The sequence below is a fragment of the Pithys albifrons genome, chromosome 2, assembly GCF_047495875.1.
Source record: "Pithys albifrons albifrons isolate INPA30051 chromosome 2, PitAlb_v1, whole genome shotgun sequence".
NCBI classification, from domain to species: Eukaryota; Metazoa; Chordata; class Aves; order Passeriformes; family Thamnophilidae; genus Pithys; species Pithys albifrons.
In genome coordinates, this window is record NC_092459.1 from 95,857,474 (window position 1) to 95,882,427 (window position 24,954).

The following is a 24,954-nucleotide window of genomic DNA, read 5'->3' on the forward strand; positions in this document are numbered from 1 at the left end:
CTGTACAATCATTACTTGGTAGCATGTATATTGAATTGTGATGTCTACAAGTGCCATGTGTGACCCTCTTTTGACAGGTTGCTGGCATTTTTTATGACTTAATAACAATATTGTGTAAAGCTGATGAGATGTGTGCTTTGAAATGAGCCTGGGATTTTTTTTTTTTAAGAGGGATTGAAAATCATGTACTTTAGTTGCAACATCAAGGGAAAATGTCTTAATATGCCTTAAGTGGTTAGGCTAAACAGGAATTAAATTTTGGACGTTTATTTTAAAAACAATAGAGGCATCTAGTGGAAGTGTTTGAGGACTGCAGCTGTCAGTGAATGCATCAATGCACAACTGATTTTCTTGCATTACTTCTTCCTGGATGGAGTTTCATTAATTGAATGATAAATGCCGATGATGGTTATGTTTTATTTACGAAGAGACAAAACTTCAATTTCAGACACTGAGAGACAAGCATGACTTAGGAGCCTCAGATGTGTTTTTCAAAAGTCATCTAAACAAGTTGGGCCACAGAAGCATTTATATGCACAATGCTTACAGTGCCATTTCTTTAAGACACGCGGCTTGTTGCTGTGCAGTTTATAGTTCTTGACTACCCAAGCTATTAGATTAGACTCTTTATAAACTATGATTGCATTAGGCATGCAGAACAGTGATCTTTCAGTCAACTGCCTGAATGAGCAGCCACTCAAAATGGCCCACAGGAAACACTGAAGGCAGGTGTAGGCCTTGCATTAGGGTAGGTTGAAGGGTATGGTTTCCAAGTGTGATCCACAGTCTCAAACCCTCTCTGACTTAAGTTTTTATTTTAAAAGCTGAGGGGCTGAAGCAGGGACTATCAGTCTTCCTTCCAAATACAAGAAAAGAAGTATTCCATCCCACTCTCTTATCCAATATATTAATAGTTAGAGGAGTCCATCAGGATGTAAGAGAAAAAATTCAACTTCCTTATGTGCTTGACATTTTTTATTTCCAGAGAAGACAACTCAGCAGAAATTCGAAAGTGTGTCTCTTCTTGAGTCCAGAAAGAAACCCAAACTACAGTCAGACTACAAAGCATACAAAAAGCATGAAGGTCTAGGGCTTGGTGACATTTGGCTGCTTTTTAATCTTTGTTTTCCCTTAGGCTGTAGGGCGAAACACACTGTAGAAGCGTCTGTACTAACATATTCAGAACCCATTACAGAAGTATTCGTAATGCCCCACCTAACCTTAACACACTGAGCTGGTTACCCACTCAGCCCCAGAAGCCCAGCACAGCTGAGTTTCTCTACGACAGCAATAGGGTCTTGTGAAAGAAAAGTCATTCCCCCAAAATACCTCTTTGTCTGGCAAAGGCATCTTCATAGCTTTGGTCAGTTCAGCTCTATGATATGGCTGCAGGGATAAACCTTTAATTTCCAAGGAATCCAAGTGAAGTGACCAGGTAACTTCAAGCAGTTTATTTCTTGGCTAGTCCCTTAACTCACTCCATTTTCAAAATACAATTTCTGACCATGCTTGAATCGTATCCATATATTTTTGCAGAAAAACATTAGGATGTGGAACCATTCAGTGAGTTTTCAATCTGTAGGCAAATTTCACTTAAAGTTTTTAAGTTGAAATACCAGGCTCGTATTTGCTTGTTCTTCTCCTTGTTTGAGTGTAAGAATTGATCATAAAGCCTATCCTCACAAATATAAACCATGATTTTATGACTTCCTTTGGTAACCGCACTGTCATTTATTTCCACTTCAATTTTTCTTCACGTGCTGTGATAGATTTTTTCCCCTCAAACTGCATTGTGGGCTCAGATTTGTCATGTCTAGTATTTTTGTCCTTTAAGCAGTACAGAATTTGATTGATTACTGTGGGCTGCAACCCAGGCTTTAAAATCTACTGTGCTGCCACTGCCTTCTCATTGAGTTTTCAAGGAATTTTCTTTTTCTACACCTCTCTCGCATGGAACTGGCATGTACTGAACTCCCCAGGGGGAGTCCTCCCGGGGTCCCTACAGGCAGTAGATGTAAAGCCCAGGGGACCCTCACTAGCAGTGGCTTTCACAGCATCAATTATGTTGGCAAAGCCCTGTGAGATCCTCGAGTCCAGCCTATGACCAAACACCACGTCAACTAGACCACGGCACTCAGTGCCACATCCAGACTTTCCATAACACCTCCAGGGTCGGTGACTCCACCACCTCCCTGAGCAGTCCAGTCTAATGTCTAATCACCCTTTCTGCGATGAAATTTATCCTAATGTCCAACATAAACCTCCCCTGGAGCCGCTTAAGGTTATGTGCTCTCGTGCTGTTGCTGGTTGCCTGGGAGACCGACTCCCACCTGGCTACACCCTCCTTTCAGGTAGTTGTAGAGAACGATAAGGTCATTCCTGAACCTCCTTTTCTGCAGGCTGAACACAGCCGCTCCCCACAGGTCTTGTGCTCCAGATCTTTCACCAGCGTCGCTGCCTTTCCCTCTTTATTTTGGCGGGGGCCGCTGGCGCCTGATGGCGGCACAGACTGCTCCCCCTTCCCTTAAAAACACCCAAACCCAGAATTTCGGTACCGTAGCCTCTCTTTCCAGGCCTGACACCGCCCCCAGGCTGGGCGGGCTCCGCCGGCCCTTTCCGGGCGCGTCGCGGCCTCCCTGGGGCGTTCCCGGCTCCCCCCGCCCAGCCGCGCCGTCCCCGCCTCCTTTTCCCCGTCCGCCTCCTTCTCCCGCCCCGTTCCGACGGCGTCCGAGCCGGTTTGCCCCGCGCCGGCCCCGCTGCTCGTTCCGGTGCTGCCGCGTTGCCATGGTGTGTTCCGCCCCTGGCCGGGCCTGAGCGGCGGGGAGCTGCCCCTGCCCCGGCCGCCGCTGGCCGATCCCCCATCGCCTCCTTCCCCGCCGCCGCCGCCGCCTTCGCCCGGCTCCGCCGCTGCTGCCGTCGGCCGCGAGGGCCCGGCGGGAGGCGGCGGGCGCCGGCCGGAGCGGGCGGCGGGGAAGATGGCGGGGAACGGCGGCGGCTTGGCCGGCGCCGGCAGCGGGGAGATCATCCAGCTCAACGTGGGCGGCACCAGGTGAGTGAGCCGGGCCCGGTGCTGCCCCGGGTAGCAGAGCGAGCGGGAGCGCCGAAGGGGCCCTGCCGGGGGCACGCCCGCAGGGAGGGAGGCGCTCCCGGCCTTGGCGGGGTCTAGGCCGGCCCGGCGGCCGCCCCGTCCCGGGAGGGCGGCGATGCCGACTCGCCTAGGGCTGCCCGCCGGGGCTCCGTGGTCTCCGGGGCTGCCCGCCGGGAGCGCCTGGATGAACCTTCCCCCGGCACGTCGCAGGGCAGCGGCCCAGCGGTACTTGGGGGCAGACACGGCGTGTCTTGGCGCCGCGTGGTGTCTGCCCGCGGTGCCGGGGCTGTCTGGGTACACACTGCTCTAGATACATCTTGGGGACTCTGGGAATACTGCTGCTTCAGGGGTGGAGAATTTATGGCTTTGCTTTGCCATCACATCCATAGGCTTCTAGTGAGCAGTCTGTCTAGCGGCCTCAGAGACTAAAGTATTAAAAAGGTTGATACGATACTCCCGGTATCAACCAGAATAAAGAATTGTATTGTTTTTAAATGCACGCTGGAATTCTGGAAGCTGGCAGATGTAGTCATTTTGGCAGGGAGTTGTGAGACAGCTGTGGTCAGAATCTGTGTGATACATAGTGCAGATATTCCTGTCAAAGTGCTCAGACATGAAATCATTTGGATTATCGTATCTAGTGGAAACTGAAGTAATGTGGCTTCCCGCGTCTGCGCACAACGGGAAGCCAGCCATAACTAGTAGGAACTACTTACTACTACTATTTTAAGAATTTTCTTGCATTATGAACATGAACTTGGTCTGATAACTAAATTGTATTTTGCAGCCTTTCTTAGCATAGAGTGCCACAGAAATCGATGCAAAATTCCTTTATTAGGATAAGACATTAGGAACCTGATTCTGCCCAGAGAAGCTGCTTGTAATTTGCATAGGCAAAACTCACCTATAACGATGCTTTCAGGATAACTTTGTTGTTGACTTGGGCCAGATTTTGTGTTATACTGCACAGTGTTCTTCAGTGAACTCTTATCACTGAAAATAATAGGCCAGTTTGTCTTTTAGGTTTTTGTGACACATGAAATTGCAAAGGTGCTTCAATTCCATAATTGTAAATAGGTCTTCCTTGTTAAATGCCTCTGCAGAGGACAAAGAATTAGGTACATGGCACAAATCAGGGAAGAAATAGATATTCTCAGAGGGTTTGCCTACACAGAGAGGTCGGAAGGATAAGGCAAACTAACAATTGTATGTATTTCATTTCTAGCTGGCAATCTAGATTCTAGTCAACAGATATCATTTGGATGTAAGGAGTAGGAAATGTGTGCATGGATATTTCCCTTTCAGTAACGAGACTGTACAGAACAGTATCTCTGTGTGAGAAGTTTTGGTCTTTTGCAAGGTCAACTTCCCTTGTAGTGCTCATGGTCTTTGAAAAATGTACCTGAGCCATGTTTATCAGCTTTCAAATGCAGATGACAAATGGTGTGGATGATCTGGACAGTAAATGGGCAAGCATGGGGTACTATACACATCTCTTCCTCTTCTTTAGTTCCTATCACTCTTACTAGAAACCTGAAACTGTTAGTTTGGTTTGTAGACTTTTATGAGGAGAATAAATGAGCACTGTCCTCTGTCTCTCACACCAGTTATGCTTTGCAGCATCTACTACAGAGACCCTCACTTACCATGTTCAGGCAAGGGGTTCCCACTGTTTCCCAGGACTGTCAGGGCTTCTCTGTTGTGTGCAGTTTCTCCAACAGTTCCTGGTCTCAGCTTTTGTAAATTCCTTTACTTCAAGCTCAAACCTCTTGCAAATTAACATTCACATAAATTACTGTAACAAAGTAGGTGAACTTCTCGACTCTATATCTGTCTCTCGTTATAAAGTAACTCTAGAAGCAAAATAGGCTATGATTATGGTTGGTTTAAAGCCACACTTAGCATGTCAGTTTACAGATACCTATATTTTCTTTAAAATAGCTGTAGGCTGCCACCTGCTTGAGAGTATTTGAGGATATTGCACTGGGTTTGCCTAATTTTCCTTATCCAATGTCTATCTGACTGCTGCATGGAGCTGCAGATACACAGCTAAACTTCTTTCTGTATCCTGGAAGAGAGGACTCTTGTCTTATTGTTTACATAGATTAATGTATACGTATTAAAAGTTCTAAAGTGTGTGTTAGTGTGAGGTATTGCTTACTAAACTGGTACTGTAGTGCTAAATTACAGACAGAAAATCTTTGTGCAGTATAAATCCACTGTTAATTGAGAGAAGACAAATGTGGAATTGGTTGATGGCTTTTTTTCCTGTCCTCCTTGTTGTGTGACTTGTTCTTCTGGAATGTCTGTCTGAAACATTTTGCTACTAAGCTCTTTATCTGACTGATGAAATGCTAGAGTGGAACCCAGCTGGTCAAAACATCAGCAAAACTTCAGTTGTGGTACCTCTGAAGATCTGACTGTTGCTTGTGCCTAAATGGAGACATATCTCCAGACCAGATATTGTGCTGTAGTATATGGAGAAGATAGTACCGCCAAGTCCTCGAGCATATTTTTGAGGATCCTGAAATGTCTTCATGGTCTCGTCAGGTTACTGTTTAGGAATTAATTTAGCATTTCTCATTCAGTCTTGTAGAAAATGCCAGTTAACTCTGATTTGAGTAGTTTTCTGATATCTTTCTGCCTATATATGCCTTCCTGTGACCATAAGTCTTCTTATTTTGAGGTTTTCTCATTTTCTTTTTTTTTCTAAAATGACAAAATAAGTAAAAATTGTAAAGTGTTTAAACTGTTAGACAATAAAAGTGTTTGTCTTGTGGAGACCTTTAGAAGGGCTAACTGGTGATGCTGCATCTATTCCCATAGTTAGAAGCACTGTCTGGATTAATTTTGGTTAAAATTCATGTGTTTTATTGTTTTCTATTATGCATGTACTAGAATATAGTTAAATGAGTTATCCTTTACTCTTAAAGTAGATAAGGGTGGTGACCTGTATTGCTGTGCAAAACTGAAGATTACTTATAAGTACATTAGAAGTGCTTTTTTTTTTCTTTTAAGAAAAGACTTTGTGCATGTTTGTGCTTAGAGTGCTGATATTGCAAGTTTTCTGTTACGAACAGATTTGCCATTGTTATGTTTGCAGTGAGCAGATACACAATCCCATGTTTTATGCAGAATGGTAGTTCTGTGTGGACTTTGTGTTTCTGCCTCTTGGAGAATATAAAAGGGGTATAAAAGTGACGTTTTTTGTTCAAAACTTTTTTTTCCCCTCCCAAACTGGAAAATACTAACAGTGAAAACTGGATAAATTAAGTACTTTTATTCCAAAAGTATTTTGTAATCTTCTGCTAGATGTAAAGTTGTAGTGGAATTTTATTTTTGTGCATTTTTTTTGTTTTCCATTAATGAAGAGGTCACTAAAGGTTTCTTAGTCAGGCACTAGTAAGAGGGTCTGTACAGCCAGAGGGCTGATGCAGAGCATGAGCTCATTGTCCAAGCTGCCAGTCCAGTTGTCTTGCTTCATGTTAAACCAAAACCAGAAGAAGTATAAAAATAATCCATAGTTATTATTATGTAAAGTACTGTCTGGCATCATAAATAATGTAACAATCCATGTTATTTCATTATACGAATCAGAATAAATATTTTTTCTTTTTAACTGTTATTTTTGTTGCCCTTCCTCTCCCGCAAAGGGGCCCAAATAGCAAAATGACAAATAAGTAAAGTTCCTGTAAAATATTAACTTGAAGCTCATTGAAGTCTTTTGCAGTGCACAGTGTACCACAGTCTGAGTCCTAAGTAAGGATATCACGCAGTTAATGACAAACATAGCACATTGCTGATAAGTTTATATTTTACTGTTTGGGTTTTGTGTGTGTGGAGGAGTGTTTGTTTTCTGTGAGTCTTTCTTTGTAAGCATTAATGTTGACAAAGTATGAGAACCAGGAAGATACAGGATGTTTGGACAATGTGTTAGAAACATACAAAGTATGAAGAATGAAACTTTTGGGGTCTCCAGACTGTCCTGCTTCTTGCTTAAGGACAGCCTGTGCAAAGAATCTGCAACCTCTCTGAGTTTGTGCAGACATTTAAATGATCTCAAACTTCCCCAAACCGTTTGATACCAGTTTTGTAGGACAAATCAAGGAATTTTCTATAAAGCAGACTTCTTTCCAATTTATAGCTGGTTCTGATCTTGTAACTTTGTTTTCCTAGGTTCAGCACTTCAAGACAAACACTGATGTGGATTCCAGACTCTTTCTTTTCCAGGTATTTGCAATATATTATCACATGAAACAAAGACAAATTAACAATCATTAAAAAATTAATGTTCTCAGTTCTTAATTTATGCTGTAAATAGTGTCTTTATTAGGGGAAGGGAAGCATTAAGGAACTCTGGCAAGCAGTGGAACAGATTTATTTGAAATAAGTTGTTACCCAAAAGGCATCTTCTTTCTTGAATGTAACCTTGGCAGCTTATGTGTGCTGAAGAGTTGCCACTTCTTAGACAGAGGGTTATGGAAATAATACTCCAAATCTGCAGGAAAGGAACATGCCATTGACTCCTGTATACACTTGTGATCTTATTGGTCATATGCAGTAGCACCGCCTTTAATGTGTGAGATTCTTAGGGAGTGTTGATTTTTTCTCTTTAGTTATTTCTGTACTCTGAGTTAACTCAAAGTTTTGGGGTGTTTAACTTGTGATACAGGAGCTCCTGAATTATTGAATTATTACTTCTTCTGCAGGTTGTGCTGCTTATTATTTGTATTTTGTGCTGTACTTGCTGTACTTCTGTCACCCTGATTAATCCTAAACACGTAAAGGAAAACTTAAATGCTGGTAATTTTGTTTCCTTACCTTTAATTTTTGTACTCTAGACTTCTTTCCTAATGAAAGCCTGGCAGCTGACATACACAGGCAGCGTTACCTGCTCACGTTTTACTGAAATGTTTGGATAAATGAAATGCCAAGGAAATGTCACCTTCTTTGAGGCATGCAAAGAAAGGCACAAGGAGGAAGTCTCAAGCTATTCCCCAGTCTCTAAATGCTAAATATTCTGTCTAAGGAGATTGTCCTGAAAGTGATCCAATACTGGAAAATCATACAGATTATCATCCAGACTCAGACAAAATCTTGAAATAGAACTGTTGATGGTAGTTAGTTTCCATCCTACCTAAAGTGAGATTTTTGGCATTATGTTTTTAATGGGTCTTGAGCAGAAGTACTTTGATCTGATAGAAGAGAAACTTTGAAGTAAAATTGTGTTAGAAATAATTTATTCCCTTCTTGTCCAGTAAGTCCTTTCAGGTTGGGTTGTTTACTCTTCCTTTTTGTTTCAGCAGCTTTTACCAATTTAACCAGATTTTTAAAAACTATGCAGTCCTCTGAATGCCTGGGAAAACTTTTCCATCCTTTCAGACTAGGCCTTGTGCCTGTTTTCTTTGAGAATCTGAAGGTTCTTATGATGCAGCTCTCAACCTTTCCTTGGGTGTACATGCATTGCTCCTTGGTTCAGCAGAGATACTTCACCCACTCCATCACTCTGCTTTACAAAGGCAGTTTTCTTTGCTCAGTACACTATTTTATCAAAATGTAATCAGCAATACTCAGAGAGGGCAAACTGACTGAGAATGTTGCTATCCTGTGTTTGTGTTAGTACATTTCTGAGGGCTATCTAATTAAGATTTCCTGTATTTCAGTTTGCTGAGTGGAAGAATTTCAACACTAAAGGATGAAACTGGTGCTGTGAGTAATAAACCTACTGTAACCCTTTAATTTAATGTTATGCCTTTGATAGGTTCTCTCCTAAAATCATAGTCACTATTGGGTGCTAATGGGAGTTACACTGCTTGAGTCAGGCTAAACTTTCATGAAGATCAGAGACATCTCTGGCCTTGGTTCTCATCTTTTTTCAAGGTGAATTAAACTGGAACAATGAGCATATTTCTGTGCTCATTCTGTGTTGTACAGGTAGTGCAGAATTGCCAACTGTACTTTGCTTACACAGAAGAGCTGCTAATTGCTGTGTTGCTGGGAGGTGTAATTTTCATTAGATAGCCGTTGCGTATGTAGTTGAGTAATGGAAATGTAGCTCTTTTGGCAAATACATGTAGCAAAATGGCCATTTCAATCTGTGGATATGATATTCTTAAATGGGAAACTATAGTTTCACTGATGTTGTTAAGTGATAGTAAGAAACAGAAGTACTTTGCTAAAAGTGTAAAGGTAGTTTTAATGGTAATTGACTTAATTTTAAAGTCTCTAATCCTATCCTGAGCTCTTAGTAAATTTACTGCAGTCTAAACACAGGATAGAAGTGAGATTATTATCCATTGACCTTTGTGGAGACTCTAGAATCTCAAGAACACATTTATTAAGTGCCATCTATTTGCAGCAGTGTTTGTGTTTACATCCTTTAGGAATTTTAAATTAGTGGATAGCAGAAGAATAATGAGAGCAAAGAAGAGGCTCAAAAGCTCTGGGTTTTGTTTGTCAGCTGAATACCTCATCTTCAACTCCTCTTTCCCACACTCAGCATAAAAAAGCATTTTAGCTGACAGTTGCTCCATAATAACGCTCAAGTGCAGAAATTTTTCTTTGCAGATATTTATTGATCGAGATCCAGCAGCATTTGCACCCATTTTAAATTTTCTTCGCACAAAGGAGTTAGACTTACGGTAAGAAGTTTTAATTATTTCAGGTGAAAATTGTTTTAATCAGAAGCATTAGAAAACTTTTTCAGATGAGGATTGTTAAGATTCACTCATCTAGTTGGGTGTCTGGTATATAACTCAGCTCCCTGGTAGATATGAGGCCATGTCCATATGTATGGCATGGTGGAGGCAGAAGTGGTTGCATTCTATTTCCTTTGTATATTCTTGTAATTTAAACCACTTCTTGCACTGTATTTCTTTATAGTTTCTGTATCTTTTTTTAAAATGAAAGCTGAGTAAATTAAGATCACTTTGAAATCTCAAACATCAACATGTTGAATGTATTTTGTGGTAGTTCTGTAAACTGTTAGATAGCTTGGTATTTATATTGTGTAATATCCAGTTATGTGCAAGTATTTATATTCAAGGGCTTGACTCACTTTGTTCTTGATGTGTTTTGTTTTGTTTTTTTACTTCTCTAGGGGAGTGAGTATTAATGTTCTCAGGCATGAAGCTGAATTCTATGGAATCACTCCTTTAGGTAACTGGGTTTTTTATCTTAATGTGAGGTCATCTTATATTTATTACTGTAGTAATGGCCCACTGACAAATTCTGGGAAGCTGTGATCCTGAAGCTTTTCACAGTAAAGATTTTAAAAATCAGAAGGATAATTGAGATTATGTAATGTCTCCAAGGAAGCACAGGCTGTGGTCATATCTCATTTTCCTCCTTAGTGAGAAGATTGTTATTATGTGAAGAACTGGAACGCTCATCCTGTGGCAGTGTCCTTTTTCATGGCTACCTACCTCCTCCAGGTATTTTTGTGTTCATTGTCTGATGTTTGCAGTGACTTATTGCTTTAGTTTGTGGGGATGGTTGGCTCGGGTTAACTCTAGGTGACAAACTCTTCAGAGAAGGCCTTCTTATGCATAGCTAAAGATGAATGGTTGAACAGAACATTATTGTGATTAAAAAGGAAGACTTTCATCTGTATGGTGTATGAAATGTCACGTGCTGGGTGTGAGTACTGGGCAGGGGAGTGTGGCATATTAGTACTAAGCAGGCTGTGTTTGGGAGTAGTCTAAAGTGGTCCTTCAAGTGTGTTTCATTATAGTGTTAGCAGCATGTGGTGCTTTCTTCTTTCTGAAGGTGCAGTTGCCTTGCAATCCTGTGTCTAGGTGACCAATCACCACAATTGACTTCCCTTACCAATAAGAGTACCTGTGAGATTTTTTTACTTCTCTACAGAGATGAATACAGCTTAGTGTTAACCTGAACTCTAAGGGGTATCTAGCCAATTATTGATAAGTTTTCTGAAGGCAATTCTCTAAATTGTGAATGTCAGCATAGAGAGCAAAAGTATTTTTTATTTCAGTGTTGCAATATTGCCTAGTTCTTATAGCAGATGAATTAAACTGTGCATCAAAATGTGCAAGTATTAGTCCTGTATTTTGAAAGTGAACTGTTTTATCTGTTGTAAGGTTTAAGGAGTGGGACAAAACATCTCTTTTCTTTTCTATTATAGGCATTCCCAGCCGTAAAATAATTAATCCTACTGGGCCACCGTCTGATGTTAGAACTGGTCAGAATGAGAGTGAGATACATGGCGGTGGTGTCCAACCTACACTTGCTGGTACTGGGGAAGGTACAGTCAGGCTAGGTGAGGCTTGTGTTGTAAGACCAAAACAAATTGCAAAGATGATTGTGTCTGGGGAGTAAATACTGTGACTGTATCTGGTTTAAATCTGTTATTCGATGTTTGCCTGAGTAAAATTGCTGAATACTTAGTTAAACACTACTCCTTGTACAGTATTTAAGGCTCACAAGAGCTAAGGATTGAGGGAAAGGCAAATCAAAGTTGTTCATGCAGTCTTACCATGGCCCCTTAGACAAATGCCTTACACTATCCTAAAGCCAAGATAAAAAACAGAGAGACTGCTGTCTCTTTGTCTTTGTTCAGCACCTACTTCCTGCTCTTTCACCTCTTTCTTACTCTTGGTGCCTCTCTTGCCCTGCAAGAGCTGACTTTTTTGGAGTAAAGGTAATTTTCATGGAAAAATTGTGAGACTTGAATTCTGTTGTTTTCCGGCTTTTAACTTTGTGAGCAAAATTATGCTGTTAGAAATGTCATATTTCTGTTACAATCCTGTAAATTGTAGCAGTATTAGGATAATCTAGAGTATCTTAAATGTGAATATATTCCAGGTAATATAAAAGTAAGGTTATGAACTGCTGATTCTTTGTGAGCTGTTGCAGGTTTGGAAGAAGGCAGTCTTTGGGATAATGAGACAGAAGATGCAGTCTTGAGGCATTGGTTCTTAAGCATATCAAGTCTGAGCACTAACCTGGGGAAGTATGACAACCATGAATTTCCAGTGCCATCCAACACTTCTGCCAAACCTGATTTAGTTCTAGATCAGAAGCAGGCGTGTTCACACTAGATAATAAATGGGGCTATATGTGTTTTGAGACACTGGAAATTTCAGTTTAGCAGTCTGGAACAATAAAACAGGGTTGCCCTAACTATTTGGAAAGAACTTTTACACAAGAGAGAGTGTTGTTTTCTAACTGATTACAGTCCTTAATCTTTTACCAATTAGGCAGGCTTTAAAACTGAGACGTGTTTTCTCCTTGTGAACACTTTGCCTTAACACTGCCTTGTAATGATGACAAAATGGCTTTCTTTCCACATAAGAGCTGTAGCAGCTGTAAGGATGTGAGGAGTAATACTGGTAACTAGAATCTAGCTGAAAATGTGCCTCCAGAAACTTGATGATCAAAGTTTCTGTTCTCCTATTATCTCTCCTTCCATGCTGTTATAGATGTCTCTGCTTACCTAATATTCATCACTTGCCTGACTTCAGCTTTGTTGGTTTTTAGGCTTTCCTGTGGACCCACGAAAGGTCCTGATTGTAGCTGGCCACCACAACTGGATAGTAGCTGCCTATGCCCATTTTGCTGTTTGCTACAGGTATGAAAACAGTTGCTTGTTGGGTTATACAAATCTAAAAAAATATGATCATTTACTGTGAGCAAAGCAAAAACTTTGCTTTACTGTGAAATGTCAGTAGATAAATGCATTCATTCTGATCCTCTAAGAATTGCTGCCTTTTTTTTGTGCAAATATGCTGCTTAATAGGAACTCAGGTCTTGCTGCTTTCATATTCTTGATGCTGTTGCAGAAGTTCCAAGTGGGCTCCAATGTAACTGCTTCAAAAGCCTGTTTTAAAGAAGGTTTTTAAATGGAAAACTAATTTTAAAGTTTTTCCTGCTTTTGGTTTGAAGACAGTCTATGAAGTTTGTGTATCCAAGGAGCTGAAACAGTTAATGGATTTTTGCTACATACAGGATGTACCTTGTCTTAAACTTCAGGATTTTTTCCTTAGCAGAACTGTTTAAGCACATGCTACTTCACCTGGATTGCTGAAAAGGGTCCTACATGACTTGTAAACAAGCTGGCTGTTTTTTAACATCAGTAAGCAGTACCCTCATATTACAGAAGCTGGTTTTAGTTCACATCTGGTAGTCTTGATTTAATTGGTGGCTGTCTTTTTGATGGAAAGTAATGTTTTAACGAGGGCTGTTACCCAAACCAATCTAACACAGCTGTCTACTGTGGTTCAGAAAAAGAAGAAGAGTGTAATGTGAACAGCTTCTTTTTGGTTACTGCCAAGCTACAGCTGCCTTTTTCACTCTACAGAATACTAATGTACTTGCTTAAACTTTGTAACTTAAGTCACATCTAACTTGTATTCACCACTGAAATTTGTTTAGCTTTAGTTTGTACTAAATGTGGCTTCTCTTGTTCTGCTTAATGTTTTGATTATGCTTCATATGGTCTGACAAGAGAAAGAGGCAATGATTTGCAATTGTCTTGTGCTGATAGTTCCCTCCTTAGGATTTTATCTCTGTTTTCCTTGGATGCTAGCTCACTTTAAGTGAAAGATTCTTCCTCTTTCCTTCTTGGTATTCTCCTTAATGGGACTTGTTACCATTGAACTTAAGTGTTAGTGCTGCTTGTGATGCACTGTGTCAGACTTGAATGGTTGCTGAGAGAGGGTGCTGGTCAACATGCCAATTGAAAGTACTGTTTTTCTTCACAGACACACAAGGTATCAAGTCTGGGTTTTTTTATTCTGGAACTTGAAGGAACTCTAGGAACACAATGATGGAATTTTCCCTTCTCCACTTTGCTCTTCTACAATTTATAGTAACATTTTTTTGCCCTCTCTCCTGTATCTTAGTACTTTTCTTTTATGGCCCAGTGTGATAATTTTCACAGTATCTAGGGTTTGAGGAGACAGCATACACTTAAAACTATTTCCCTCTACCCACAAATTTAAATGTAACTTATATGGTGCTATTATGCTGCAGTGAAATGATGTGATTTTTAAGATCAGCACTATCAGTCAGTACTATTTCAGTGTAAGGGCAACATCTGAATTTTAGCCAGAATCACTTCTCAAAGTAAGGGTAATTTGCAGTGGATTGAACAGTCAATCTCATGCAGTAAGAAATCAAGTATATTCAGATACTTAGTTTTGAGACTTTGATTTTGGCTGCTTGTAACAGATAGTATTTAAATATTCAAGATAATTACTTTAGTGTAAAGCTACAACAAAACAGTGTATCTTAAAGATAGTAATTTTTTTTCTTTTAAAGTACTACAAGTTTTCAAAATTTGATTATTAAATTTGTGAGAATGCAATAACCATAAGACTGAATACAGTGAAGATAATCTTGCTCTTAAATCTCTTCCCTACAACTTTTGCATGCTGTATGGGTAGAACACAGTGATCTGTGGTGCTTCAGCTCCAGGCAGGATGCAATGCTGCAGTGAATTAATGGCAACAATAGTAAAAAATACTAGATATGTTTCTGCTTTCCATTTTAACATTTATATGATTTGACTGCTGAGATTTAGTCTGCTTTAGCTCCATTGCATAGTATCTAAGTTATTGCCCGAAATTAAGTCAGATAGATTGTGCTGACATCATAAAAGTTTTTTAAATGCACAGGCAAATGATTCTCTGAAAATCAAGCTTTTAGTGAATTCAGTATTTTCTGTTTACAATATACCATAAACAGAAAATGTGACTATAGAGCATAGTTTTATGCTGAAAGCAAATTTGCATGATATATAAGGAGATTAATCGAGATTTCTTCTAAAACCTTATGCTGAACCTCGTTATCTTGCATTTATCTATCCCAGGCTTTGGGCTTCATCTTACAACTTCTGTATCAGATGTGCTTATATGAGGAAAGAACCCAGCACAGGGCTCCAGTAGTATCTGCAAAACATTGAAATAATATGCAGTTTCAGACTTTAAAGGACAAAAATGCAGCTCTTGTAGACTATAATTCTTAATTGGAATTTGAAGGTTTGTGGCTTAGCCTTGTAAGGCTGAATCACCCACATTGGTTCACGGTCAGACTGGGTTGCCTGTTTCTCAGTCTCTGAAAACTGTGTTTTTCTGAATCTCTGACATCTGCTCCATGTTGTCTTCTTTTGCCTTCCAGGATCAAAGAGTCATCTGGGTGGCAGCAGGTGTTCACCAGTCCTTATCTGGACTGGACAATTGAGCGAGTGGCTCTCAATGCCAAGGTGGTTGGAGGACCTCATGGAGACAAGGACAAGATGGTTGCAGTTGCCTCGGAGAGTAGCATAATCTTGTGGAGCATTCAAGATGGTGGAAGTGGCAGTGAAATTGGTAACTATTAATTACCTGGATTTTTTTCTTATGTGTGTGTTTAGCCAGAAAGAAGTCTGAGACCTTATTTTCAGGTATGTGTGATCTGTAGTGTTCACTATTCACTTGCACACATTGACAAAACAAACTTTAGTGCAGCAATCTGTTAGAATGTATTAACCTTCTTCTGTTCTGCACCAGGAATCCTTTCTCAAAATCAAAAGGATGGGGAATAAAAGAGCAGTCTGTTTACTGAACAGATACTAACTAATACTGACTAGTCAGTTTGAGGGTTTTATGTGAAGATTCAAATTAAAGAGTTAAAACTTTTCTCTGGACTTGCATTTGAATCTAGACCATAGCACAAAGGAACTAATTTTCTGATTCGGAAAACTACAGATGCAAAGACATTCTGCTCTTTTCTTCCCTTTGTGTTATTAAAGCCGTATTTTTACATGAGATGATGAAAAGATTTTGGTTCTCTGTCAAATGTGGTTTTATAAATAGAGTTTGGAAAATAAGAATTTCTTTATTTTATAACTCGGGTGTCTTGGTAGGAAAAAAGCACACTCTGTTAAGCATACAGGAATTACTGGTTGTGCACCTTGCGAGGTTTTAGAAACGGCAACAAGACATTTTCAGTAGTAAATACTCCTTGGTGCTGATCTGCTGGCTTGTCTGAGTGACTTGTTCAAATACAAGGCAGATTTGGGAGGTGGTGAAGGGAACGGTATTTGGAACAGCCTAATCTCTAGTGTTTGAGTAACCACTATTACACCAGTAACGTCTGTTTCCACTGGCAGAGGATATTGCTAACAAAGTATGATAGCAGTTTCCTTATGTCATCACTTCTCTCTGAAACTTAATGCTGAGTTAATTGGTTAGTAGATACATCTCCATAGTTGAAGCCATGAGAATTAATGTGGTCATTAATTAAAGTCAAAATTACCAAATTCAAGTTTGATCCATGTGCCTTTAAAGGAGGAGTGTACTTGAGAGATTCTCAAGCAATTTCTAGCTTTGTTAATGGCTTTTGCTTTTTTTTCACGCTTGAATGAGTGGAAACACTAAATAGATTTCACGATGCGGAAAGGCAAAGATCTGGCATGAGATAATTCAGCTCTGTACTGCTTTTTTACTTGTGACTTACAGAGACCTTATATATATTCATGGTCAGCAAATGGAAAAGGATCTTCCATTGTATTTAAAAAAAAGGTATATAAAAGGTGTGTCTAACAGTTGAATAGGAAATATCTCTATTTAAATAAACGCAGGGAGTAATTATTGTACTTGAGAAGCCTTATGTTCCCCTTGACCAAATCTTAAAGGCAGGGAAGAGCTGGCTTAACAGCTGTACTTCAGTAATAGGCATTTCTTTATCACTGTCCTATTACATTCCTCCTGCGTTTTCTGGTTTCAGTTAGCTGATTGTGTTACCCTGGGATTTGCACTCAGATATGGGAAGCAGTGTATTGAATTTTTGGAAATTAAGTACAAAGAGACACAAAACCCATAAGTGGACTTTTATTTCAAATAAAAACTCTAAAATACGCCAGTATCATAATGTTCTGATAGCTCAGACTATGACTGAACATGGCAACAAAACTGAAGGAAGCACTTCTTGCTAACCAGGCTGTACTGCATTGAAGTGACAACTGTGAAACAAAGGAATTGCCACTTGGGGCAGGAGGAGGGGAGGAACAGAGAGAAAGTGCCTACAGGATAGAATCTTCAGTCAGACTAACATTGGCCAAAATGTACTGTTCTTCTTTTGGATAATAAATAGGTCATGCTGATTTGTTTAAAAAACCTATAATATGCTTGTGTTTAATAGTAGCAACTCGAATATAGTTGATTTGTTTCCTTGTAAAGGGAAATGCTTGCAGTTCTGCTTTGTATTAGAGATACAGTACGTTGCTATCATCTTGCAAAAGAAACTACTTGTTCCAAACAGTTGCTGGAGCCTGGTGACACCATCCTCAGAAAATTGTGTGGGCTGCCATCTCTGTGACAGAGCTCTCCCAGAGTGCTCCCCTTCCTTTCAATATTACTTACATAAGACACTGCTGCTGGGTTGCTGCTGTAAGCAGTATTTTACTGAGAGGGACCCTTAGGACAAGAGCTTGTCATTACATATAGTGTTGTCTCCCCTGTGGACAGGTCTCAAGATTGTTGAGCCTAAGCAGGACTGACACTTCAAATTCCTCCAGACCATTCAAGCTGTCTTCCTTGATTTCCTTGAACCCCATCCTTCTCTGGAGTAATCAATTCTAGTTGTGTCTGTGGATTTTTTTATTATTGCCTTTTTCATGTGCCCTGTACTGCTGAATCTTATCTGCATTGAATGATTGCACTGTGCACTGGAAAACAGTTTAGCATCGTAATTAAAACATAAATATATATTGAGCTTCCTGAGATTTCTTCTTGGAGTGTAACAGAGGGCTGATTCTTGGCCCTCTGTTCATTTTAATTTGTTCAAAGCAATGTTAGGAAATTTTCCAGCTATTGGGTACTCTGTTTTGACAACATCTATCTGCTGCAGTTAAGGTATATTATTGAGGAGTAATATAAGTACGTAGAATGAGCAGTATGGAATAGTAAGCTTGTGAGTGAAGCTTGACAGCTGGTAGTGTTGTAATTTATCCCCAGTACTTTTTTACTTACCAGGCAGAAAAAACATAGCCTGCAATTATTTACAAACCAAGTTAATTACAGAATCAGTCCACTGGACTTCATAGCTAGCAAATTTGGAAATTATCTCAGACCTTCTTAGTTTCCTGGAGCTTTTAAATACTTGGACAATAAGAAGTACAAAATGTAGTATGCTATCCAAGTTTGCAGTGCAGTTAAAATTATTCATGTTGGATCTATGATAAGACTAGGAAGCTCTGAAGGATCAATTTTCTGAATGGCCTCAAATGTTAAGGTCAGCTATAACCATGGTCATCAATGCCTGTCATATTCTGCTCTGTTTTGATTTTTATTAAGTGAAATGTTCTTGGTGCCAATTTCCTTTACTTGGAAGGGTAGCATTTGCTGGTAAGTTTGATCTTCCAAATTTGAGTGTGATGATTGGTGAAACTGCCTCCCTATATAGCTTTAAGTTTTTATAGCCTGTTACCCTGTACTCTCTGCTTGTGGACTGCAACCAAACTAAAAGAAAAAGAAAGAAGTAGAGTTTTGCAGGCTGATTATTTTTCTGAGTTCAAGTATTTCTGCTAAAAGAGAAATTAGAATGTATTCAAATAAGATCATATTCAGTCTTTTCCCAAGAAAAAGGATAAATATGTCTTTTGTAACCATATTTAGTTTCTCAAATACTTTTTCAGAATATGTCAGTTTGATTTGACTTAAAAAAAAAAGGAGGATTGAAAACTTGTAATACTTTAAGAGGTAATTAATTGCAAACTAGTATGGCACAAATTTTTGTGTCCGGCAAACACTATTAAGTTATTGCTTCTTAAATGACACTTGATAGTCACAGCTAAAAACCAGCAACCACAAACAACAACAAAAGTTCCTGCTTACTGTAATGATTTTTATTTATTTTAAAGCCATTTGAGAACTCAATGGCTGTAGAAAAATAACGGTTGCATAATTTCCTGTGGGCTCTTCTACCGCTTCCTGCTTCCTTTCTCCTTCCCAAATAATGCTGGTATTAGCAGAGGTGACATCACACTGCCATTTAATTTAATGGAACCCGCTTTTCTGCTTGAATGGTACTTCACCTGGCATGCTGCAGGCCCAGTGTTGGCTGTTCTTTACTTGTACTCTAATAAATGCAACATGACAATAATGGAGCGATTCCATTGTTACTGTTTTTTCTCCTGATTTTAGATGAGCTTCATAGACTCTTCATTTTTTGTAGGAGTGTTCAGTCTTGGAGTTCCTGTAGATGCTCTCTTCTTCATTGGCAACCAGCTGGTGGCTACAAGCCATACAGGGAAAGTGGGAGTATGGAACGCTGTGACTCAGCATTGGCAGGTGTGTTCAATTCAATTTTCTGCACCACTTTTTTTAAGTTGGTATATCTTTCTACTAAAAATAGAATTAAAGAATCTAAAAACACGTGGGAAATCCTTGTCATAAGTTTTTCAGCCCTGACTTGTGTTACGGAGTTTATCATCTGGGTATCTTGAGTATTGTGCCTGTGAGGAGAATGTTGAATTGGTTGGTGGTGCCACCAAGCATGCTTTTTAGGCTTTCAAATGAAAGGATGTCAAGTGTGTGCATATTTAGACTTACTTATGGATTACTAACTTTGTAAAAGTGCAGTAGGACCACAGGAAAAAATGTGGGGAATGTGTGACAGCAATTTCTGCACCATCTGAAAGAAGATAAAAACCAAGAAGGCAGTCTGGTATCTGGGGATCTCAAGAGCTGCTTTACAATAGGAGACTCTTTTTATTCCTGTTGTCAGAATGCATATTAAATGGAGAGATTCTTGGAATCTGTATGAGTCTGAAAACAGTTGAGCACTCAAATAACTAAGTTTGTAACACACAGATGGGTGTACATCTTTGTGGCACAAAACCTGAATGCAATAAAAATCCCTCAAAAGTCTTGCAGCTCTCAAGAGACAGAAATTACCTGAGGCTGCTGCACTGTTCACTAAGTTCTGGTTCAACCCTTAAGTGACACTACTGGTAACAAATAACACAGATAACAAGTATGGGATAACAATGCTTCTGCAGCAGAGACAAACATGTTAGTATGGCCTTCAGTTAAACAAAACATTATTTAAAGTTCTATTGATGCCTTGCAAAATCTTGTGTTGAGACTACTTAATGCTATGTGATAAGTTGGTGTTAAACAATATTTTCTAAAGGAGCAAGTCATAAGGAATAAAAACTTATCTCCCGTTCATCATCTTTGTTTCCAGGGGGAGCTGCAGAAATCTTGCTGATCGCATTAATAGTTCCTCAGTTTGACTCACTATTCCTTATATTTTTTTTACTGAAGAGTAGAAAATCTTTGAAAGGCTTATATGCCAATGTCCTAAATGTCCTAAAAAGTGTTTTGACTTTCTAATGCTTTTTTCAAGAGAATAAGAGTAGCTTCCTTTAACAAAAAAAACCCAAAACAACAAACCCCAGCCAACAACAAACTAACAAAAAAAACCCCACAAAACCAAAGCAACAAAAGAAACAAAACTGTGTCAAGGTGCTTTCTGTACTCCAGGCTCTTTTGTAAGTAAGAAAAAGAACCCCAAACATCTTCCTATAGATCTTCATCTCCCTTTAGAACACATTTTTCTTAAGAACCCCATGAAGACTTAAAGAGACAGGGTTGATCTTAAAATTCCTAATGAGAATATGTGCTATTTGGTGTGTTCCATGAGTTGCCTATAGCTCTGGACTCAGGATGTAATCATACTTGCTTCAGTGAGAGAGGCTTTGTGGAACAGAGTGTGCTGATGCCCCATTTTGGAGCAAGAACTTGGTTTCCTTTCAGGCTGATGTCTTTCTAAGTTCTACTTTAAGGAAGCTTAATTTGTGCAAAGCTATCCTTCCTTACATGGTTTTTTCTGTATTTGATGTAGTATACCCTAAAGATACAACTCTGATCTCTGCATTTGGTTGGGTCTTGCATCTTCTTCCCATCTTGGAGATTTGAGCAGACTACGGAGGTGGTTTCCCCAGTCCTTGTTCCTTTGGCAGCTTTTCAGTTGCATCCATCAAGGAGGAGGAGGTTGTGGGCACTAGATGCATCAGTAATGAAATTCCTAGCAAAGGAGTGCTTAAAGGAAGCAGAATATTTAGTGTTCCAGAATAAGAGGTAACACGGCACCAGAACATGACAGAAAATCTTACCTTGCAAAGTGAGGATTCTCACTATCCATGCTTTACCGCTCTGTTTTTTAATGAAAGTTCACATTTTGGCAGATGCAACTGCTGAGTTGCTTCTGGTGTCCCTATCTGTGCTGCAGAAGGAAGGATTCTCCTTATTTTCTATGATCTTTCTGACACTGTCAATCTCTGCTGTTTGCAGCATTGTGGATCCTCTTGCTCAGACCTTTCCTTGCAGTTGTTATGCCTTCTACAAGGTGACAAGTGGTGTATCGGTTGATGGGTTGCGTCTACCTTCACTAGTTTTATAAACTTTTTGCAGGTGGCTGAGCTTCTGTATATACCTTTGATCTATGAACCAGAGACTATGTGGCTCCTTGATCCATCAACTTAGATGCTGAGACTCGAGTTTCGTGCCTTTCTGCTCTTGCAGTATTGCTTTAAATTAGTCTGGGAGGGAACAAAAATCTCCTGAAACAAAGTTCTGTGACCCAGATCTTTAGATGCCAAATTTAATTAGGTACAGTATGAATTTGACTGTGGGGTGGGTAGGGTATTAAACAACTGTATCTGAAAAAGCACTGTGTAGAAACTTTGAGATCAAGAAAAACAGTTCAGTCTTTTTGGCAAGGATCCTCGTTCAGGTCATTCAATCATCAGTTATATAGGGAAAATACAAGTGATTTCTAAGAATAGTTTATTTGTAGCATTGGATATGTGCTGAATTATGGGTGGACATAAGTAAGAGAGGTGTAGTTCTATATACAAAGAAAGGAGGGAAAGTGCCTCTTCCCTGTCCCCCACACCTCCATCCTCTGGAAAATATGTTGCAGCCTTTTTTTGTAAGGCTGTAAGATAGGTTTAGAATATGTTTTGGGGGCTTACAAAACATCCTTAGGAATGGCTTCTGTTTTAGAGTCCTAACTCTTTGGGATGTGGGGAAGTTTCTTTGCTTGTTTTGTTTTGCTTTTATCTGACAGAATCATTGTAGATATTTTGCAAATGATTTTGCAAGTCTCTGAAGCAATTGGAAGGATGCTGCTGGTCAGAGAGAAATGAGAACTTGGGCTGAAATGCCCATGAATTAGTATTCAGTGTCATTAAATGAGCTTACTGAAACATATGGAGTGCAGGAAAAATGCCATGATTCTGTGCATGTTTGAGTGCTCTGCTTAAAATGGCTTTTGGCTTTTTCTTCCTTGGGGCTGAAGCAAAAAATAATTGCTTGAAATAGGAGATCTTACCTAGGATGAGCTTAACTTTTTCTTTGCTTAAGATCTCTGTCCCACTTGGGGGAATAAGCACTCCTTTTAATCCTGGAGGGCAAAGAAAGGGTACTTGTAATCCCTCACCTTAGGTTGTAGACCAGTAAGTAGAATATGACAGATCTGCCTTCCAGTTTACTTGGTGTGGTTGTGTATTGTAAGTGAGAAATTGCAAAGGAACAAGTATTTTTTTTCTCTTCATCTGTTAGAGGCAGAGATCTCCATAGAGTTTGGCAGAGGGACACAAAACTGGGGATAGAGGAAGGTGTAGAGAGGCAATATCTAGTTGCTTGGTCCAACAATCTCTTAAGGACTTGTCAGAAAGGAAAGAAGGGATAGGACAGAAAGTGTGAAATACACTCACTTTGCTTATAGAAAAAAAATCCACTTTTGAAGATGTGGTTTAGCTGCAGCACTCTAAGCTTTGTGCTTATGCTAAAGGATCTTCCAGGGCAATTGTGCTAACTTGTCTGCATGTGTCTGCTCAACTCCATGACTCAAGATCCAGTTTGGTAGAGGAATATGATCTACCAGCAGTACTTTCAGAATGCCATTGTATGTGTGAGTGTGTGTACAACAGCTTCAGTCCAGTGCCAAACTCAAGTGTTGTTCAACAAAATATACCAAGAATGTCTGAAAACTGAGAAAGCAACCTGAATTCTTGATTTGATTTTGTTTTCTGTTATATTTGCACTAGGTTCAGGATGTTGTTCCTATTACAAGCTATGATACTGCTGGGTCTTTTCTGCTGCTGGGCTGTAACAATGGTTCTATCTACTATATAGGTAAGAAGTGGGAGCAGGGTGGAATAAAAATGAGGTGGTACTGAGCAGCTTTTTTTCTTAAAATCTTTAATTGATTTAAGTTGCATCAGAACAACTCTGTCTAATCAAAGTAATAAATGTCTTCTCCACAGACATGCAGAAATTCCCACTGCGAATGAAAGACAATGATCTTCTCGTGACAGAATTGTACCATGATCCCTCCAATGATGCTATAACAGCTCTCAGTGTCTACCTCACACCTAAAACAAGTCAGTATTTTATTGCTGTCTCTTCACTGATAGTCTGTTACAAATGTGCTTTTCTTTTTTCTAAATGGACTTTTTCTGTTGTTGAATAGCGGGACTAAAGCACACAATGAATCCTTTGACATAAACAAGGAATTTTTCTTCATTTAATCGTCTTCAAATGAATGATGAAGGCTAGGCATAGCTGTTTCCCCTTACACCTGAATATCTGTATAAATAGGTACATGTATGTATATACTAATGCTTGTGCATAATATACAAAAGGCTGGTTTTAAGCCTTTTGCACAGCATAGGCACTTGGATTATGAACTGTTTTGACTGAAATAGTTTGTAGTGAACTGGAGGAAAGTGGGGGGGGGGGGGGGTGTCAACCTTGCTGTTGTGTCTAACCTTATAACCAATATACTAAGAAACATTTCCCTGTGCAGCTGGATGATACTTAGCTATTGTGTCTATAACAGCTTTTTTTTTAATAATGATGCAGCTATTTTTTAAATTAAAAAAACCCAAGAGCAACAACAACAAAAACCCAAAGCAAAGTAAAACTCAAAAACCCTGAACTGGGAGAAAGTGGCTACTCATAGCTATATTGATACTAAAGTGACTTTTTTAACTGTCGTCCTTTCTGTTCTGCTCTGCTTTGCCATTTGCCTATTATTAAGGCAGAAAAATAAACATTATATAGCACATATTGACCATATCACTGTAAGGAGTGCCCAAATATCTATCATATGACTCTATGCATTTCTTCTTTCACTTCCATGAGGGAGGAGAGAATGAGAAAGAAGGCTCTAAGACAGTGTTGAACAGTGTAGTATGAAATTGAACAAACCTTGGGCTGTTTTAATGGCAAAATGACCTCCCTGTTCATGGAAAAATAATGAGTAAACAATGTTTTAAAAACATATTTTTCTTACTGTGGAAGTTTGGAAATACTGTTTTTTACTGCCTTTTTCCCTGGCTTTCAGTAAGACAAACTTTAATTCCTGGAGGAACAACTGTGGTTTTGCTTGCTTTAGGTGTAAGTGGCAATTGGATAGAGATTGCATATGGCACCAGCTCTGGAGCAGTGAGGGTGATTGTACAGCACCCTGAAACAGTTGGGTCTGGACCTCAGCTCTTTCAGACCTTCACAGTTCATCGAAGTCCTGTTACGAAGATCATGCTCTCAGAGAAACACCTTGTGTCAGGTAATCTGTGTACAGATTTGTATTGACACTTCTCCCCTCCACTTGAGCAATGAAGTATTTGTATGTGTTGCTTTATAACTTGCACTGTTCCCACATGTATTAGAAATGAGCTAAATAGATTTGGATGCAGGGAAAGGGCTAGAATGGCTTGGATCTTCTTTCTTAAAGGAAGCATTCTTGTAAGGCCTTACCAGTTCAAAGGCCTAGGTTTTATTTGACCAGATACTGGAACAACTCACGCTTTCATTTCTGTCTTATTCCAAGTTTGCCATTCATGGAGATAA

At 39.6% G+C, this 24,954-nt stretch overlaps 1 protein-coding gene across 2 annotated transcripts in view; it reads left to right on the forward strand.

The window, feature by feature from the left end:
* Positions 1-2,678: 2,678 nt before the first annotated feature.
* The window catches only part of KCTD3 (potassium channel tetramerization domain containing 3), a 34,278-nt gene continuing 12,002 nt past the window's right edge, over positions 2,679-24,954 (forward strand). The window contains exons 1-13 of one of the 2 annotated variants that reach the window (XM_071578662.1): positions 2,679-3,049; positions 7,265-7,318; positions 8,752-8,797; positions 9,656-9,729; positions 10,188-10,246; positions 10,441-10,521; positions 11,232-11,366; positions 12,587-12,677; positions 15,227-15,417; positions 19,265-19,380; positions 23,148-23,235; positions 23,367-23,483; positions 24,500-24,670. In XM_071578662.1, coding sequence (XP_071434763.1) covers positions 2,976-3,049; positions 7,265-7,318; positions 8,752-8,797; positions 9,656-9,729; positions 10,188-10,246; positions 10,441-10,521; positions 11,232-11,366; positions 12,587-12,677; positions 15,227-15,417; positions 19,265-19,380; positions 23,148-23,235; positions 23,367-23,483; positions 24,500-24,670 — 1,297 coding nt within the window. In that variant the 5' untranslated portion in view covers positions 2,679-2,975. Of the gene's footprint in view, positions 3,050-6,965; positions 7,037-7,264; positions 7,319-8,751; positions 8,798-9,655; positions 9,730-10,187; positions 10,247-10,440; positions 10,522-11,231; positions 11,367-12,586; positions 12,678-15,226; positions 15,418-19,264; positions 19,381-23,147; positions 23,236-23,366; positions 23,484-24,499; positions 24,671-24,954 lie in introns of those variants that run through there. The other variant, XM_071578670.1, reaches the window with a different exon arrangement.